An 18,665-nucleotide genomic window follows, 5' to 3' on the forward strand; every position below is an offset into this window, starting at 1 on the left:
AGATATAAATAGGATCAACAAATAAGATTGAGAGTGTAACTTACATCAGTGTAAAATAATCTTGACCCTATAAGGGGAGGATCTTTTGACTTGATGAGTCTCCAATTTACTATGTATTAAGCGTTAATATGAGCATGCAATTGATTTAAAAGTAATTAAAAGTTATGAATTATAATTAAAATGTTATTTTATTCTCAGAAATATTCTAATACAAATTCTTAAATTTTGCAGTAATTTTCAGCTCTATAAAAAGATATATTTGAGAGCTTAAGTGGATTTATTTTATTAAATCTTATAATTGATTGAAGATCTTATTGAAGATTCTCTTGAATATTTTTTAGGAAGTTGTTTCCTTTAAATATAAAAGAGAAGATTTTAAAGATATGATTGAAGATTATATTAAAGATTTCATTAAAGATATTATGGGAAATTAAAAAATATGGTTTAAGATTTAATGCAAGATCACACAAGAAAATAAAAAGATATGATTTCTTCTATGAGAAGAGGGCTGACACATTCAAGAGTGGAGCTTTTGGGAAGAGCATTTTGAAGAATCGAGAGAAGGAATCCTATTGCGGATGGATTACTGAAGCTAGGGATTACTGAAGTGAACCCGTAAGAACAATAGTGCAACTGGTTAACCGCTCTTCAAAGCAATCTTATGGCATCATTGATGATATATTGGTAAAGGTAGACAAATTCATCATTCCTGTTGATTTTGTCATCCTTGACACTGAGGAAGATGTCATTATTCCTATGATTTTTGGAATACCCTTCTTGCAACTTCAGGAGCACTGATTGATATATATACTTAAAGGTGAGCTAATCTTACGAGTAGACGGAGAGCAAGCAGTATTCAAGTTCTTTGACAAAGAGGATCTCACACCTGAAGTTCAACCGCAAGATCAGGTTTACTACCTTGGAGTAAAGAAATAAAAGGAGGAATCTCCTCAAGAATGTAAGCCAAAGGTTAAGATGGAGAAACCTGATAGTAGAGGAAAGCATGAAAACTTGGATATTCTTGCTATGGTCCCACACAAGTCGTTACTCTTAATCTTGAATTTTCTTGCTTCGTGCTCGCACAAGTTATCGCTTCAAAACTAGGATTTTTTACCCTATGGTTGCACAAGTTGTTGCTTCAAGTGCAATTAACTGACTTCCGAGCTCTTATTTTTCTATATCTTATGGGCTAATCGGATGCGGTTGTCTCGTTTAATAGGTTTGTGATTTGATTTCTAAAGAAGCCTTTTAATGAGTCTAAGCTTGTACTATTTTGAAAATAGATCAGTGACAGATTTAGAGATGGAATGTGCATTTTCGTCTCTAATTTCCTCACTAATAAAGACAGAAAAAAATTCATCTCTATTAGTGAGGGATCTTGTTCCATTCATAATAGAGACAAATTATTTTCCATCCGCATTTGAGATAGAAAGTGATCTATCTCTATTAGAGATGAATTTTGAGACTGGTCAATTACTTTCATCTCAAAATTTGTACCAAATAGAGACAATTTTTTTTGTCTCAAATAAGGATGGAACACAATCTCTCACTAATAGAGATAAAACAATTCCATCTCTAACAATGATTGGAGACTGAATATGTATTTCCATCTCTAAGAGAGTCAGATTATTTTTTGTCACTATTTGAGATGAAAAGTAACGTATCTCTATTAGAGACGGATTTTGAGACAAGTCATTTACTTTCGTCTCAAAATCTGTCCCAAACAGAGACACATTACTTTTTGTCTCAAATAGGAACAAAAAATAATGTCTCTCTTAGGCATGGAACTCGATCCCTGACTCATAGAGACCAAAAAATATTTGTGTCTATCAGTGACGGAATTAGAGATGAAAATAAATGTTCGGTCTCTAAATCTATCACTGATAGAGATGAAAAAATCTGTCACTGAATTCCCTCACTAAATCCAAATGTATCCACCTAACACTATCATTATTTTCTACATATTAAGTTTTATCTCTAAATCTATCTCTATTAGAAACGAAAAAATAGTCGTCTCTATTAGGGACAGATTTAGAGACGAAATGATACCTATTAGAGAAAGATTGATGTTCCGTCTCTAAATCTGTCAATAACAGAGACATAAATATTATTGTCTCTAATTTCCTCCCTATTTATGAGGGATTGTTATTCCCTATCTGAATTCGTCCTTTTTAGAGATGGATTTTTTTCCGTCTCTAAATTTCGTCACTAATCCATGCTTTTTTAGTAGTGCCATACAAAGGGTAACTTTATTACAAATCCGTTCTTCTAGTATTCCATTCTTTTCTTTCTTTTTTTGGGGTACAAAAGTATTCCATTCTTTTGACTAACATGGGATTGAAATATTATAAAATGAAAGAGGGCGAATTAATGGACAGCCCGTTATTATAAGCATGACTTTATTTTATTTAATTTTTAGCTAACAGAAACTCTCATTAGCATAAGCATTTATAATGCAAGGCATTATGTTATGTTTATTAACTCAACTTCATTATTTCAATTGTTTGCAAATCAACCAACAAAAGTTGAAATTGACTTCTTTTTTTATCATACTTAATTTTTAGTATAGAAACTAAATTGATATTGAGGAAAAAATATAAGTATCAAAATTATGTTTTAACCTAATACTATTAATCTAATTCTTTATATATATATATATATATATATATATATATATATATATATATATCAAATAAATTAGAGTTGTTAGATATAAAGATTAATGACTAAAATTGAGAGCGTAACTTATATTGGTTTTAGCTCTTGTTCATCCTGTTTATATCTAATAGTTCTAATTTATTAGATATAAAAGTTATTATAGGCAAGCAAATTAATGATTAAGATCGAGTTTAAAACTTCTTATTTGTACACTGGTGTAAGTTGATTGTGTCCCTGCCCAACATATGTAGGATAAGATAATTTGAGATCCCATTTGAACTGTTGATTTTCATCAATTTAATGACTATAATTTATTATGATATACCTATTAATTAATTATTAATAAATTACCACATTAGAGTGACAGAATCAATGGTTCAGATGGGATGTCAAATTAAAAAGTTTGATATCAATGTCAAATGATGTTATATATATATGGGCTATATATGTGTGTGTGTTTATCGTTTCTCAAGCTGCTTGAGATAATTTTATCTCCAGCTACTAAATTATAAGCATACAAAGATTGATCAATGATGATAAAGGAAGAGAGAAAAAAAAGGGAATCATAATCATTCAAATTAAGGTGAATAAATTAATATAAGAAAATAAATAAATAAAACGAAATAGTTTTAAAGTGGCCGGAGATAAACTTATCTCAAGCTACTTGAGAAATATTTTTTCCTATATATATATATTACTCTTATGTAATATAAGATATGTTGTCTCATATTGTAGATACAATCATGTGGTGTGCCCAGAATTTATTAAAAAGGAAAAAAAAGAAAAAAGAAAAAGGCACAAAAATCGATGAGTCTATAAGAAGTTATATTACTCTCAAGCAACATGAGAGTAATATAATCCATATATAAATAGGTTATTCTATCTATATTTTTTTGTGCTTATATTACCTATCATTTTACAACACTGTTAGATCATAATCTCTATAGGAGAGAGAAATAATAAAAGTTAGTTAAGATTCTGATGTAACGATGTTGGAGAGTGACATATAAGATAGGTATAAAAAAATAGGTAGAATAACATATTCCATATATATATATGAAAATAGCAACGGAAATTTTCAAAGGAAAAATATTTCCATTGGTATTTTTGACGGAATTCTAGTTAAATTTCATTGCAAACTGTGTCAGAACTTTTCGATGGAAATAATTTCCGTCTAAATTTTCAACAGAAATTTTTTCGGTTGCAAATTTCGACGAAAAAAAATTCTGTCAGCTTTCATCAAAGTGTTTTTAAACGAAAAAATCCGTCGAAAAGGAATTTTTCGACAAAATTTTTATTGTTTGTAAAGAAAAAATTCAATAGAAAATATGGATTTTTCTTGTAGTGACTGTCATATGTTTGACTCTCATCATCCAAGTAAGACATTAAAATTATATGAAATTATGAAACATTATACAAATAACGCAAAAAATATTTAATTGATAAAATTTGATTTTAATTTAAAGATACTGCAACTTTTTCCGAATCTGTTGATACAACATCAATGTCGCAAGCATTATCGAATACTGTTTGATCATAAAAATTAAAAATATTTGTAAAACTAATACAAAGTACCAATATAATCAAATAACGTTTGCAAACGAAAACAATATATATATTAGCTATTTTTTTCTTTCTCTTCAGAAGTTGTCGGCTGACGTGGGGAGTGAAAAAACAATTTTCATATCATAACTATGTACTCGTCGGAGTACATCGTTATAATCGATAGCAGAAGAGATTTTTTTAGCAGCACCTGAGAAAAAAGTGACCCATATATATATGGAGAGGGTTATGTTTATGAATTTTTTGTTTACAAAATCTTACAAACTACATTATGTACTCCGGGGAGTATACTTAACTGGAAATATGCTCCTCAGAACACATAGTGTAGTTTGTAAATAAATAATTTTTAAATATAACCTATCAAATATGGAAAAATTGTTTGTCATTTTAAATGACATAAAGTTATGTCATTTTAAGAGAGAGAGAGACATATAATAATATTTTTTTATTTAAAATTTAAATTAAAAAAATGACTCACTTTCTCTCTCATGATTTTCATTCCTGGTGTCTATCTCTCTTCTAAAATGACATAACTTATCAAGGGTGTTCGTCAACCGATTCAAACCGCGATGATCAAACCGAAAAACCGATAACCGAATAAACCGAAAACAGAAAGAAAAAAAACGGCAAATTTTAATTGGATTGGATTGGTTTTTGGATGGATTGATGAAAACTGATCCAATCCAAACCGATCCAATATATTAATTTTCCTCTACCTGCTTGGTCCTTTCCCAATCATAGCTCAAAAATTTCCAAATCCAAGACCCATTAACCCATCAACTAAATCCACAAGAAAAAACCTAGTCACATCTCATCAACAAAATTTCACCTGTGTAGAGCTTCATATCTTATTGTCCCAAAAAAAAATTATATTATCGTTTAATGATGTTTTTGTATTTCAAAAATATAATAATTTACAAAGGCAATATATACAAAAGATGATATTTGCACAATAATCATGAAACTAATTTTAGGATTTTCAAAAAACTAAAAACCGGTCCAATCCAAACCGAAAAAAATTGGATTGGATCGTCGGATTTGAAAAAAAAAACAAATCAAGTGGATGACTACATAATCAAATCGAAGGGATTGGATCAGATGATTTTTGCTTCCAAAACTGATCCAATCCAGACCGCGAACATCCCTATAACTTATGTCATTTAAAATGACAAACATCAAACCCATCAAATATATATAGGGTTATATTATTCTTATGTTGCATGAGATAATATAATTTCCTAAATATTCATCGATTGTTGTGCTTATATTTTTTCTTTTTTAATAAGTAATGAGACCCACTATGTTGAGATATATAGTCCCACATTGATTGTATGAACAACTAATGTGGAGTTTATAATGCCTTGGACACTCCCACCCTTTGAAAATTTATATATATGAGAGAAATATTTCTCCTATCATAAGAGATAAACTTATCTCCAGAAACCCCAAAACTACGTCGTTTTGGGATTGAGAGAATTAATGAAGGATAATTTTGAAATTTTTATTTATTTCTTTGTTATATGAATTTTAACAAAATACTCTTAATTATTTCCTCCAACCTTCAGAACGGTGTAATTTTGAAGTTGCTGGAGATAAATTTATCTCTTGTGGCAAGAGAAACGATATATATATATATATATAGGTAGGATCCTTTGACACCAGTGTCAAATTTGAAATTTGACACCTTATCTGAGAGCCATTAGATCAAACAACATCAATGGCTCTGATTTGTAAGCATGTGATACCATTGATCTTTTTTGATCTATTGGCTCTCAGATGAGGTGTCAAATTTTAAATTTGACACTAGTGTCAAAGGATCGTACCTCATATATATATATATATATATATATATATATATATATATATATATATATATAGATAGATAGATAAAGTATTTCTCCAATTACTGGAGATAAATTATCTCTAATGACCCCCAAATTATATCTTTTTGAATTAATGAAGGATGTTTTCGTAATTTTGTTTATTATATGAATTTTACCGAAACTCACTTCATTAATTAAAAACAACATAGTTTTGAGGGTCGCGGGAGATAACTTATCTCCAATGATTGAAGAAATATTTTATCATATATATATATATAGGGTTAGGATCATTTTACACCAGTATAAGTTACACTCTTAATCTTGTCCGTTGATTCCACTTATATCTAAAGGCTCTAATTTTTTTATTAATGTGAGCCATTGGATACAAGTGGATCAATGGTCAAGATTGAGTGTAAGACTTCTAACTCTTACACCGGTGTAAGAATATCTTGCCCCATATATATATATATATACATATATATATATTTGTATATATATATATATATATATGGGGAGGGTTCTTTTGACTCCAGAGTAAGACTTTTAAGTCTTACTCCAAATCCCAGCCGTTGATGGACGGAAATCAACGGTTGTCATTAATAGTATAATTAATAATTAATTAATTAATATAACTTCTTAAATTATAACCGTTGGATGGACGGAAATCAACGGTTAGGATAGAGAGTAAGACTTATAAGTCTTACTCTCGAGTCAAATGATCTCTCTCCTATATATATATATATATATATATACAGGGCTTATCATTTCTCAAGCTGCCGGAGATAATTTTATCTCCAGCTACCAAATCATAACCGTACAAAGATGGATCAATGGTAATAAAGAAGAAGAAAAAAAGGAAATCATAACCATTCAAAGGTGAATCAATTAAGATAACAAAATAAATAAACAAAATGACGTAGTTTTGTGATGGTCGGAGATAAACTTATCTCAAGTTGTCAGAGAAATGTTTTTCCCATATATATATATATATATATATGGAGCGTGATTGGGTATCTACTCAGCTTTTTAAAATAAAGATAATTCCATTTAACTATTAGGACTTTGATACAGATGAAGATCTGTATTGAGTAACAAGAACAATCTGTTTTCTATGTATATTCAAGATAACTGTTTCTACACAACCAACTACCTTTTATAGGTGTTTCTACAAGCCACGTAGGCATAGCCTCTCACTTTATTAACTACCTCAACTATTAACAGCCCGTAAACTATACAAAGACAGTGGGCTTAAACTATAAGCTAGATGACAAAGCCATTGGGCTTATAGGACAAAGTCCTTGACCCATGTTGGACCACTCCTTATCCTTGTCCCCTTTCTTGTTACCGTATCAGACTTTGGCCGCGGACTTTGCAAAGATTTACATACACGGGATAGGCCAAGTTTGTCCAAGAGAGTCAACATCGGTCGGTTTCTTTTCATCTTTCACTACCCAGTCATTAGCTTTTGCCTTTTCATATTTCCTACCAAACACTATATTTTAACGCTCAACGACACCTAATCTCCCATCATAAGTGTAAAAAGGAGGAAAATGTAGAAATCAACTAGTTTCCATGACGTCATTACGTAGTGCGCAAGATGTCTACCCTGAGTCAACAAAATAAGACAGAAAATAACCTACATACTAATATATAAAGCACTCTCTGAATTGCACCCTAACCAGTAACCACAAAGCACCGAAACATAAGAAAAATCAAATAAAATAGTACGTATCAGTAGCGAATTAAGCTAGCTTCTCCCCCGAACATAAAGCTATCAAACATGAAGGTAAGATCACTTGTCATGATTAATAATTACATTACCTGATCTATGCAATTTCTTTTTCAATAATAATCTCTATACTGCTTCCGCAGAAAATAGTTATCCAGGTGCACATGGAAAGTGACAAATGCAGAAGCAAGGCCCTGAAAATTGCTGCTGTCTTTCAAGGTGCACGTTTTGTAACTTCAAGTATATCAATTTTAAATATAAATAGTCTTCAATATGCTTATTAATATACTGATTCAAATCAAACATATAAACAGGTGTGCATTCAGTGTCATTAGAAGGCGAAAGCAGAGATCAAGTGGCGGTGACTGGAGATGGAATCGATTCTGTTTGCTTGACTAATAAGTTGAGAAAGAAGTTCTGCTCTGCTACCCTTTTAAGTGTTGCAGATGCGAACACTTCTGATGGAGATGGAGATGCCGGAGGTTTAAAGTTCTGCTATGCTCCTCCACCTTGTCCCTCCTACCCTGTAGTTTATAATCAAGACCCCAATCCTTGCTCCATCCTCTAAGTTGCTTCTCGTTGGGGATGGCTTTAACTTTCCATCAAAGGATCAAACAATCCACGAAGAAAATGCTTTATGCATTAGGTATCAAAGAATAAAATTACATTTGCATAAATACTCTCTCTTTTTCTCTACCCTGTCTGGATAAGAAATAAGATAAACATTTTTCATGTAGGCTGAACTACTAAGATAAACATTTTAAGGTTCGAATTCCAATATATTTGGGTGTAGGTAAGAGATAAGATTTTATTGTGATGTGACCGAAATTTCAATTGCAACTCAAACTTTAAAGCTATAACGTAAAGATTTATGAAAAACTTTCAGGTTTGAAAAGTGCATGGATTCTAAAAGGTTTAGTATTTCTTTTAATATTTTATGGATATAATAATGCATTTGAATCTATTTGAAAAATGGGTGTATGTATCATTCTCATATTACGCATCGATTCTTCCTCTATAGCTACTCAACCGTTAAGGGTGTGATTCATCCATGTCGTTGTGTACCGCGGTTGTGCAAAAACATACTTCATTTGCCATGCTCTTGATCTGATTTTAACCTCACTCATAAATATTTATTTTTTTAGCTGAGTTTCAATACTGACCCACTTTTATTTGGCTCAGTTTTAGACCTAATTTGTTTTAATAATGACCCAAAACTTGACCCGCACTCATTATGTGAAAAAAAAGAAAAAAAATCACAATTACGTTAAAAGAAAAGTTTTAACGTAAAACAATTATGTCAAAAAATTTTACGAAAAATATTTTCATAAAAATTTTCGACGAAAAATATTTTCATCAAAATTTGTGACTGAACATTTCTGAAAAAAATTTGACGGAAATTTTTTTTTACGGAATTTAAATTTCGTCAAAATATTTCAGTAAAAAACATATTCATCAATTTTTTTGAATAAACACATTTCCATTGAAATTTTTTGACGAAAATATTTTTGTTAAATTTTTGGACAAAACAAAATTTTGTTGAAATTATTAGCGAAACACATTTTCATCGAAAATTTTCGACTAAATATTTTCGTCAAGTTTTTTGATAAAAAATATTTCGATCAAAATTTTCAAAGGAACAAATTTCTGTCAAAAATTTTGGTAAAATTTTTGACAAAAAATATTTCGATAAAAAATTTTGACGGAAAAAATATTCTTTCAAAATTATTTAGTGAATCTAAATTTCGTCGAAAGTTTAAAATGAAACATGTCCCTCAAAACAATTTTCGTCAGAACATATTCCCATCGAAATTTTGAACGAAAAACATTCCGTTAAAATTTTTTACGGAATTCTTTTTTCGTTTAAAACATTTGATGGAGGAAATCATTTTCGTCAAGGGTTTGGTGTTTGTCATTTTAAATGACATAAGTTATGTCATTTTAGGAGAGAGATAGAAACATGAAATGGAAATCATGGGAGAGAGAAAGTGAGTGGTTTTTTTAATTTAAATTTTAAATAAAAAATAAAATTATGTGTCTATCTCTCTCTGACGTAAGTTTAATACATTTAAAATGACAAACATTTTTCCATTTCGTCAAAACTTTTGACGGAAACTAAATTTCGTCAAAAATTTCGATAGAAAATTTATTTTTGTAAAAATTTTCATTAGAGAAAAAATTCCGTCGCTTTTCGACAAAAAATATTCGGACGAAAAAAATAATTTTGTGACTAAATTTTTGTCGTTTGCAACGTAGAAATTTTATCAAAAATATGATCTTTTTAGTATTGTGAAAAGTACATAAATCATTTTGTTAGAAATTTTAAATTTAATTTAATTTGTAAAATATAATAATTATATTAATTTAAAAAAAATATTAAAATAATAAAAATATCTCATTAACCTTCCATTTTTTTCACTTACCATTTTTTTAACTACCAAACAAGGGAAGGAAATACCCTTCAATTTTCTTCCCTTCCCTCTCCCTTGGATCCCCTCATTCCCTTCCCTTCCAAACTCTCAAACAAAGTCTTAAATTTTCTATTTTCTTTGTAGTTGATAACTAAAATTATATATGTACAATCATATTAGCCAAGAGTTGCTTTAAACTAATCGATCTTTCCCTAATAATAATTGTATAATTTGGGTTTGAATTTATGAATTTCATATCAATAGACATTATTTAATTTTATAATATATTATTGTTAAAATTAGTGGTTTGTCATCTTAAGATGGGAAGAACGTTCTCTCATCCTTCACTTTTCATTAATTTTCATTAATTTTGCTTCACATGTGTAGGGGCTTAAAATTACATTTCTTTATTTATTCAACAAATATCAAATTTATTATAAAATTTATATATTTTAAAATAAATAAATAATTAAATTACATGAGTTTAAAAAATAAATCAATAACTATAAAAAAATCAAATTAAAAATATATTTTGAAACCAAGTCAAAAACGGGTCAGGTCGGATTTGACCCACTTCAGAAACCAAGTCAGATCAGATCCGTCCCGGTTCTGAACTAGTTCAAAAAAATTCAAACCAAGTCAGACTTGACTTGGATCAAATTAAAGCGGGTCGGGTCAAAATACCTGACCTATAAAAACTAAGTTGGGTCGAGTCGGCATAAAAACCTGACCCGACCTGACCTATGCACACCCCTATGTACAACTCATACAAAGGAGAAGTACAATTTTATTTTATTTTTGGTAATCTAAGGAGAAGTACATTTAACCATATAGTGAAGTGTAGTTAATATGGTTTTTCTCTTTTTAAGCAAAATTATTTATAAGTTAAAGTTTAAAAAAAAACTAAAACTAAAAGGCTAATTTTTTTTTGATGATTACATAAAATTTGTAATTTAAAAGTTAGTTAAAAGCATTATTTTAAGAAAATTATCTCTCTCTATAGCTCTTCATTAAAAAAATACACAATTCAAAAAAAGTTGATAAGAATTTTAAAAAAACTTCTTCTAAGAGCTTTTGGCTTTTTGCTTTTAATTTTATTTCTTCATTATAATTTTTTTTTCTCAAAACCTATTTAATTTAGTTTCTGCTTATAAATAACTACTAGCTTAAAAAAAATAAAATAAAAATCCAAACGTGCACTTCATCAAGTCCGAATTCAGAGATAGCAATTGCCCGACCGTTCACCAATTCGCAAAAAACAGAATAAGCGTAAAGACTGAAATTTAAAATTTAAAATTATAGAAAATTATTTGAACAAATTAAAAAAATAAAATTATTTTATATTCACATTTAACATTTTAAAAAATATTTTTTCTATTAATATTTGAATAGTTTATTTATGTTGTAAAAAATATATTTAAAAAAAAAATAAAAACCCATATTTATGAAAAAAATAGAATTCGTGTTTTTCTTAATACTTCATTTATTTTAAAATCCAATCATGTCAAAGAATTTAAAAATTAAATATTATTTTTATCTAAAATAACATATCCAAAGGAAAACTAAATATACGTGGATCTATAATTTATTTAATAGTTATATTTATCTCATTTTGTATGAGATAACTAAATTTCCTATATACACAAAAGATGGTGGTCCCACTTTTTTTTTTCTCTCCTATTAGCTATGGGTCTCACTTGCAATCTTATTTCTACAACATAAAATAATTATTTTCCTACAACATAAGAAAATTATTTCCCTTTATTTAATTAAATTTTTAATAATATTTATTATCAAATTAATTCCTCAAATATAAAAGGTTAATATACTAATACAATTTTTTTTGGGTAAACATATTAATACAATGTTAAGTCCTTTTAAAATTATTATTACCAAACAGTTATTAAATTAACTTTTTTGTTTGGCCACTTTATTCTTTTTTAAGACAAATATGATAATGTTTTGGATTTTTAAAAAAGCTAATTTTGTCATCAAAATGATCAAAAGACTAATATAAAGAAATACTAATTTATAAGATACTAATTTAATTAAAAAATTTAATATTGTAAGATGCTAAAATTACGAACAATCCTTAGATAATAACAACCTTTGATCATTTGGTGAGGAAAAAGTCAGTCGGTCTCTAGATAGCAAATAACTTCCATGTAATGAGGAAAAAGTCAGTCGTTGGCTCGTTGCCATTTTTCATTAATTAGTGGCAATTGCTTGGAAGTTGGGAATTCCGAGTCGTGCACATTCTAAACCAATGGAATATTCCAAGTCAACTTAGTATTAATACGCGGTATGTACTTGACTATTGGTAGTTATAAGTGGTGGCCCGTAGATCACTCTAGGGATTACTTTAGCATACTATTAAGTATTAGCACCTTTAACATCGATCAATTGGTATGGGATTGATCTAATTTATTATTTGATTTTGAGTTTGAATCATGAGTATATATAACTATATATGTGTTAAAAACTTGGTAGGAAGAGTTTGTTATTTTTATGATGAATCTCACAAGAATTAGATTAGTCAAAACAATCAACGAATAAGTAAAGAATTAAAAAATAAAAATTGAAATATTTTTCTAAAATATTTGTTGTTTTAATTTAATTTTAGTTGGGAATAATATTTTTCCAGCAAGATAGAGACAACTTTTTAACTCTTGCACTTCCGTGAAAATGGGTAGAATATTTTTTCTCTTTTTTTTTTTCTTTTTCACTTTTATGTGAATGCAGCAGGAGAAATAGTAATCCTTTAATTTTATATATAAAATTCATTTAAGAAGTTTCCAGTCTTGTTTTAATGATATATTCTAAATTGATTCCAGCGGAAGCTACAAGAAAAAAGTTTATTTGTGACAAAAATTTTCATCACAAATTTTGTCACAAATGACAATTTTCGACACAAATAATCAAATTTCGTCACAAATAAATTTGCGACTTAAGAATTTGTGACGAAATTTCCTATGTAGTGACGAAATTTTGGACACTAATAAAATTTTTTATTGTAGTATAGTTATTTCATTGAATTTTTTTGTAATTATTATATTTTATCAATCCATTTTATGTATCAAAAGTTTTTAGAATGCCCAGTAAAATTTCATAAAAATCAAGAATTAATTGAACTTCATTCAACTATTTTATGTGAATTTATAAGTAGATCCTCATTCTTCAAATGCTTGTAATTTGGTCTTTATAGTTTTCATTATTGTTTTGGTTCTTATTTTTTTATTTAGATAATGTTTGTTTGTTTTTTTCTGGATATTATTCATCTATTCATTGATTACTCAACTAGTTCGATTCAAATCGAGTAAGACGATATGATCGGAAAAACTCTCCCTACTAAATTCTAATACAGCTGCATTCCGAGAGACTCAAACTCAAGACCCCAGATAACAACACTTACGAGTTGATTCACGCGCTTGTTGGTTGTTTGTTATATTTTTATTTATTTAAATTTTAGTTTTTCAAAAGCTATATTTTAATAAATAATGACGTCAATAAGAACCAATATTGTTCTAAAAAATAAAAATTAATATGTTAATAAATAGAAATACATAGACTAAATTAAATAAGTAAAAAATAAAAACTAATAGTTTAGTATAGGCTAAGTGTTCGTGATTTTTAATGACACAACTTTGTGTTATTTTTAATGACAACTACTTTTTCCTTAGTAATATTAACCAAAACTTAAATTACTAAAAGTATATAAAAAAGAAGGAAAAAATATTTGTTCTTTTAAAGGATATAAAATTATAGTCATCTGAAGTTTTATAATAAAATATCCGAAATTTTGAAAAAAAAAATTCATCAAATTCTCTTCAATGAGACCTCATTGTGTAGATTTCAAAAAATTATGTGGAATCAAAATTTTTTTTTACCTAATTCAGACACATGAGTTAAAAGTTATGACTTTTCAAAGTTTTATGATCAAACTGTTAATTTTTTGTACCACGTGTCAGCACCAGATAAGTCACGACCTTTGTGGGGCGTATCTCTCTATTAAAACATGTCCCATGTGGGGCATGTCTCTTTCCATTAGGTCACACCTCATGTGGAACATATTTAAATATTGCTATAGATTCATATTTACATTTAAAATGAGTATGTTTTAGTAAATATTTATTAAAAAATTATTTAATTTTTTTTGCCCAAATAGGTGTATGTATTAGTTTCGTATTACGCATCGATTCTTCCTCTATAGTTACTCAACCGTTGAGGGTGTCATTCATCCATGTCGTTGTGTACAGATCATTCAAAGGAGAAGTACAATTAATCATAATTATATAGTGAAGTGTCGTTAATATGGTTTTCATCAAGTCCGAATTCAGAGATAGCGATTGCCCGACCGTTCGTAATGACTTCTTAGTCGAGATTGAAAAGTTCGTCTCAACAAAATAAAAGTGAGTGGAAAATCAATGGGTCTCACTGTTTTCGATTGTTATGGCTTTTGAGCTTGAGGACTTGGAGAAAAACATTTTGTTGCACTAGGAGCAACGAATTTGGTGCTCCTCTTTACTAAAAAGAGAGTTTATTTTGCTTTTTATCCATGTTTTTTTTATATGTTTGTTTAAGTCCTAAAAATTTTCTTCTTTTAGTAAAATGAAACACCAATCGTTTTTAGTGCACTAAAGTTTTTCTCGTGGATACTGTTAGGTAAGGGTGTAAACGGCCAGCCGATTTAACAGGGGCTTACAGTTCGACCTATTATATAAAATCAAATAGCACAGACTCATACCTCATAAAAAATCTATTTAGAAAGAGGGACCCAGAATATTTTTTATATTTCGGATCTATAAGTCTACAGATCTGCTTATACCATATTATTTATTTTAAATATAATAAATAAATTATCATTTTAATGATTTTGAATGATAAAGTAACATTATTTTAATTTATTTTTTTAACTAGTGAAGGCCTACAGCTTAAAAGGCTAATAGGTTTGGATCAAAAGCTTTTTTTTTTCAAATATAAATTCATCCAAACTTATAATTTGAGCCTATATAAGACTAACAAATCAAGTCATACCTAAAATATTTTTAAGAAAGAATCTAGCCCGACTTAGTCTATTTATACCCCTACTCTCAGGTCAAATAAAACGTAAAATAGACATGTTAAAAAAAAGCATACTCATACAAAAATAAATCAATATTAATGATTTTATAACTATTTATTTTATTATGGAGAAAGTTATATTTACAAACTTTTTGTTTACAAACTCTTACAAACTATATTAAGTATGACCAGTCATACTTCAATCAAGAGTATATGACTAGTCATACTTAGTGTAATTTGTAAAAAAAATTGTAAACGAATTCTTCCCATTTTTTTTTCTTTATCATTATTGATTCACTTTATATAATAATAATTTCTCTGAAATTTTATTCAACATGAAAGGATGACTCCCTTCCGCACATTAAACTTTTCGGCCTCTCACTGTAGAGTTGGCCCATGCTTTTCTTTTCTCCGGTGACTTCCAAGAAAGCAAATCTATGCATTGAGCCATTGACCCTTATTTTTTAGGAAGCCCACCGACTCCGAGTATACGGAATGCAGCTTAGCTTAGGACTTGAATTTCTTCCAGAAGAAGAATCTCCCATTTAATCGTTTGAGCATTTTATACTACACCCTACCAAATAACTTATTGTCTGCCAGTTCTTGAAGGTTAAAAGCATGATGACTAAAATATCTCAACTTCTTTTTTTCGATATATAATAGAATATATATATTGCGATAGATAAATTATAATTCGAGAAACTATGTATGTTTATTAACACTTCATTATTTCAATCGTTTGCAAATCAACTAAAAGTTGACATGAACTAGTATAGAAATTAAATTGAATTTCAGGATAAAATATAAGAACTAAAATTATGTTTTAACGTAATATTATTAATGTGCCAAACTACTAAATATTACTTCATACTATCTAATTCTTTATATAGAGAGGGGGTAGCATCAATTTATATTAGTGTAAATTTTTTTTTTTTTTATATTCATTTTTAGCTATTGATTTATTCTTATTTAGGGACCCATATATAATTAATAAATTTAAATTATTAGAGACAAGTGAGATGATTGAAGGTATAACGATTATATATATATGTATATATAAAACGAAAGAGGTGGACAATATTATCTACCCAGCTTTGTAAATAAAGAACATTCCATATTTTCATTTAACTATGAGGACTTTGGCCGTGGACTTTGCAAATAGGCTCACATACATGGGACAGGAAAAAAATATCAAACCCAAAATAGAATTCAGACACGAGGCCAAGTTTGTCAAAGAGAGACAACACGGTCGGTTTCTTTTTTTATTTGGAGTTATCCAACCCTAATTATCTCTTTGAGGCGAGTCGGCTCCCTCCGGTATCCCCACGAACTTCGACTCTTTGAGCCAACTATGAGACTAATCCGGAGTGCGGGGGATCAGAGTGATGGCTAAAGGTTCAGCCCCTCCCCAATCATTATGTATAAAAAAAAAAACTACCCAATCATTAGCTTTTAAAGCCTTTGATTATTCCTTTATATTTCCTACCAAACTCGATATTTTAACGCTAATTTCCCATCATAAGTGTAAAACGGAGAAAAATGTAGAAATCAACTAGTTTCCATGGCGTGCGTACGTAGATGTTTACCCTGAGTCAACAAAACAATACAGAAAATAGCTTATATATAAAGCACTCTCTGAATTACACCCTAACCAGTAACCACAAAGCACCGAAACATAAGAAAAATCAAATAAAATAGTACGTATCAGTAGCGAATTAAGCTAGCTTCTCCTCGGCCCGAACATAAAGCTATCAAACATGAAGGTAAGATCACTTGTCATGATTAATAATTACATTACATGATCTATGCAATTTCTTTTTCAATAATAAGCTCTATACTGCTTCCACAGAAAATAATTATCCAGGTGCAAATGAACAGTGACAAATGCAGAAGCAAGGCCATGAAAATTGCTGCAGTCTTTCAAGGTACACGTTTTGTAACTTAAAAGTATCAATTTTAAATATTATAAATAGTCTTCAATATGCTTATTATTAATATACTGATTCTCTGTTGTGGTTGTGGCCAAATGGAACATATATATATACAATACAGGTGTGGATTCAGTGTCATTAGAAGGCGAAAGCAGAGATAAAGTGGTGGTGACTGGAGATGGAATCGATTCTGTTTGCTTGACTAATAAGTTGAGAAAGAAGTTCTGCAATGCCACCCTTTTAAGTGTCGGAGATGCGAAAACGACTTCTAGTGGAAGTGACACCACTAAAATTGAAAATATGAAGTTCTGCTATGCTCCTCCACCTTGTCCCTCCTATCCAGTAGTTTATGATTCATACCCCAATACTTGCTCGATCCTCTAAGTTGCTTCTCGTTGGGGATGGCTTTACCTTTCCATCAAAGGATCAAACCATCCATGAATTGTAAATTCTTTATGCATCAGATATCAAAGAATAAAATTACATTTGCATATATACTCTCTCTTCTTTTCTTTACCCTTTCTGGATAAGAAATAAGATAAACATTTTTCGTGTAGGCTGAACTACTAAGATAAACATTCTAAGGTTCAAATTCCAATATATTTTGGGTGTAGGTAAGTAAGAGATAAGATTTTATTGTGATGTGACTGAAATTTCAATTGCAACCCAAACTTTAAAGCTATAACGTAAGGATTTATGAAAAACTTTAAAGCTACTCGTTATAGAGAGTCATTGCTATAGATGATATATAATACTACTTGCTAAAGTGCGACAACATATTAAAATTTTAAATATTTTCACTAAAAACCATCAAAAAAAGATATTTTCATTAAAATTTAAAGTGCTTAGTTTAATTCTTTATTAAAGTGCTCATATTTAGTTGATGGCCAGGCTTGTAGCCCACTTGCATTTTCCAGTGTAATTGAGATCCTATGGTGTTTAAGATGGGTTTGGATATCTTCATATTCCATTTTTATTTTTGTTTTTTGTTTTTCACTTGGATCCCAGTGAAAGTCTGATAATTTTTTATTTTTTTTAAAAAATGTCCATAGTTGATTGGCAATTGATTCGTATTTATTAGTGCATATGTGTATTTCAAATTTTCTTTGAATACCGTTAATTTTCCAAAACAAAGCAAGGTTTGTAAACACAAATAGCAATAGAAAAATCCTTGATATTCAAGAGAAAAAAAAAAGAAATGAAAAGGTAATGTAAAAGGTGGGGGATTAAACCGTTTATTTGACTACACTTCGAAAACTAAATATTTTTCTATTTGATTTCCTTAATAAATAAAATTATTTTATATTCATATTTAAAATTTTAAAAAATATTTTTTCTTTTAATATTTGAATAGTTTATTTATGTTGTAAAAGATATATTTAAAAAAAAAATCAAAAACCCATATTTATAAAAAAACAGAATTCATGTTTTTCTTAATACTCCATTTTTTTAAAATCCAATCATGTCAAAGAATGTAAAAAATAAATAA

At 28.9% G+C, this 18,665-nt stretch overlaps 2 protein-coding genes across 2 annotated transcripts; both read left to right on the forward strand.

Moving 5' to 3' along the window:
* Window positions 1–7,739: 7,739 nt before the first annotated feature.
* LOC133304649 (heavy metal-associated isoprenylated plant protein 47-like) lies at window positions 7,740–8,466 on the forward strand. The gene is made up of 3 exons (XM_061504699.1): window positions 7,740–7,830; window positions 7,917–7,992; window positions 8,088–8,466. The coding sequence occupies exons 1-3, from the start codon at window positions 7,825–7,827 to the stop codon at window positions 8,339–8,341; spliced, it is 336 nt and encodes a 111-aa protein (XP_061360683.1). The 5' UTR covers window positions 7,740–7,824; the 3' UTR covers window positions 8,342–8,466.
* An 8,417-nt stretch (window positions 8,467–16,883) lies between these two features.
* On the forward strand, window positions 16,884–17,634 carry LOC133304676 (heavy metal-associated isoprenylated plant protein 47-like). Its single transcript, XM_061504729.1, has 3 exons — window positions 16,884–17,008; window positions 17,095–17,170; window positions 17,298–17,634. Exons 1-3 carry the CDS (start codon window positions 17,003–17,005, stop codon window positions 17,558–17,560), a joined length of 345 nt encoding a protein of 114 aa, XP_061360713.1. The 5' UTR covers window positions 16,884–17,002; the 3' UTR covers window positions 17,561–17,634.
* The last annotated feature ends 1,031 nt before the right edge of the window (window positions 17,635–18,665 follow it).

The sequence above is a fragment of the Gastrolobium bilobum genome, unplaced genomic scaffold (assembly GCF_033153095.1).
Source record: "Gastrolobium bilobum isolate Gb01-03AN ecotype WA unplaced genomic scaffold, APGP_CSIRO_Gbil_v1 utg2366, whole genome shotgun sequence".
Taxonomy (NCBI): Eukaryota; Viridiplantae; Streptophyta; class Magnoliopsida; order Fabales; family Fabaceae; genus Gastrolobium; species Gastrolobium bilobum.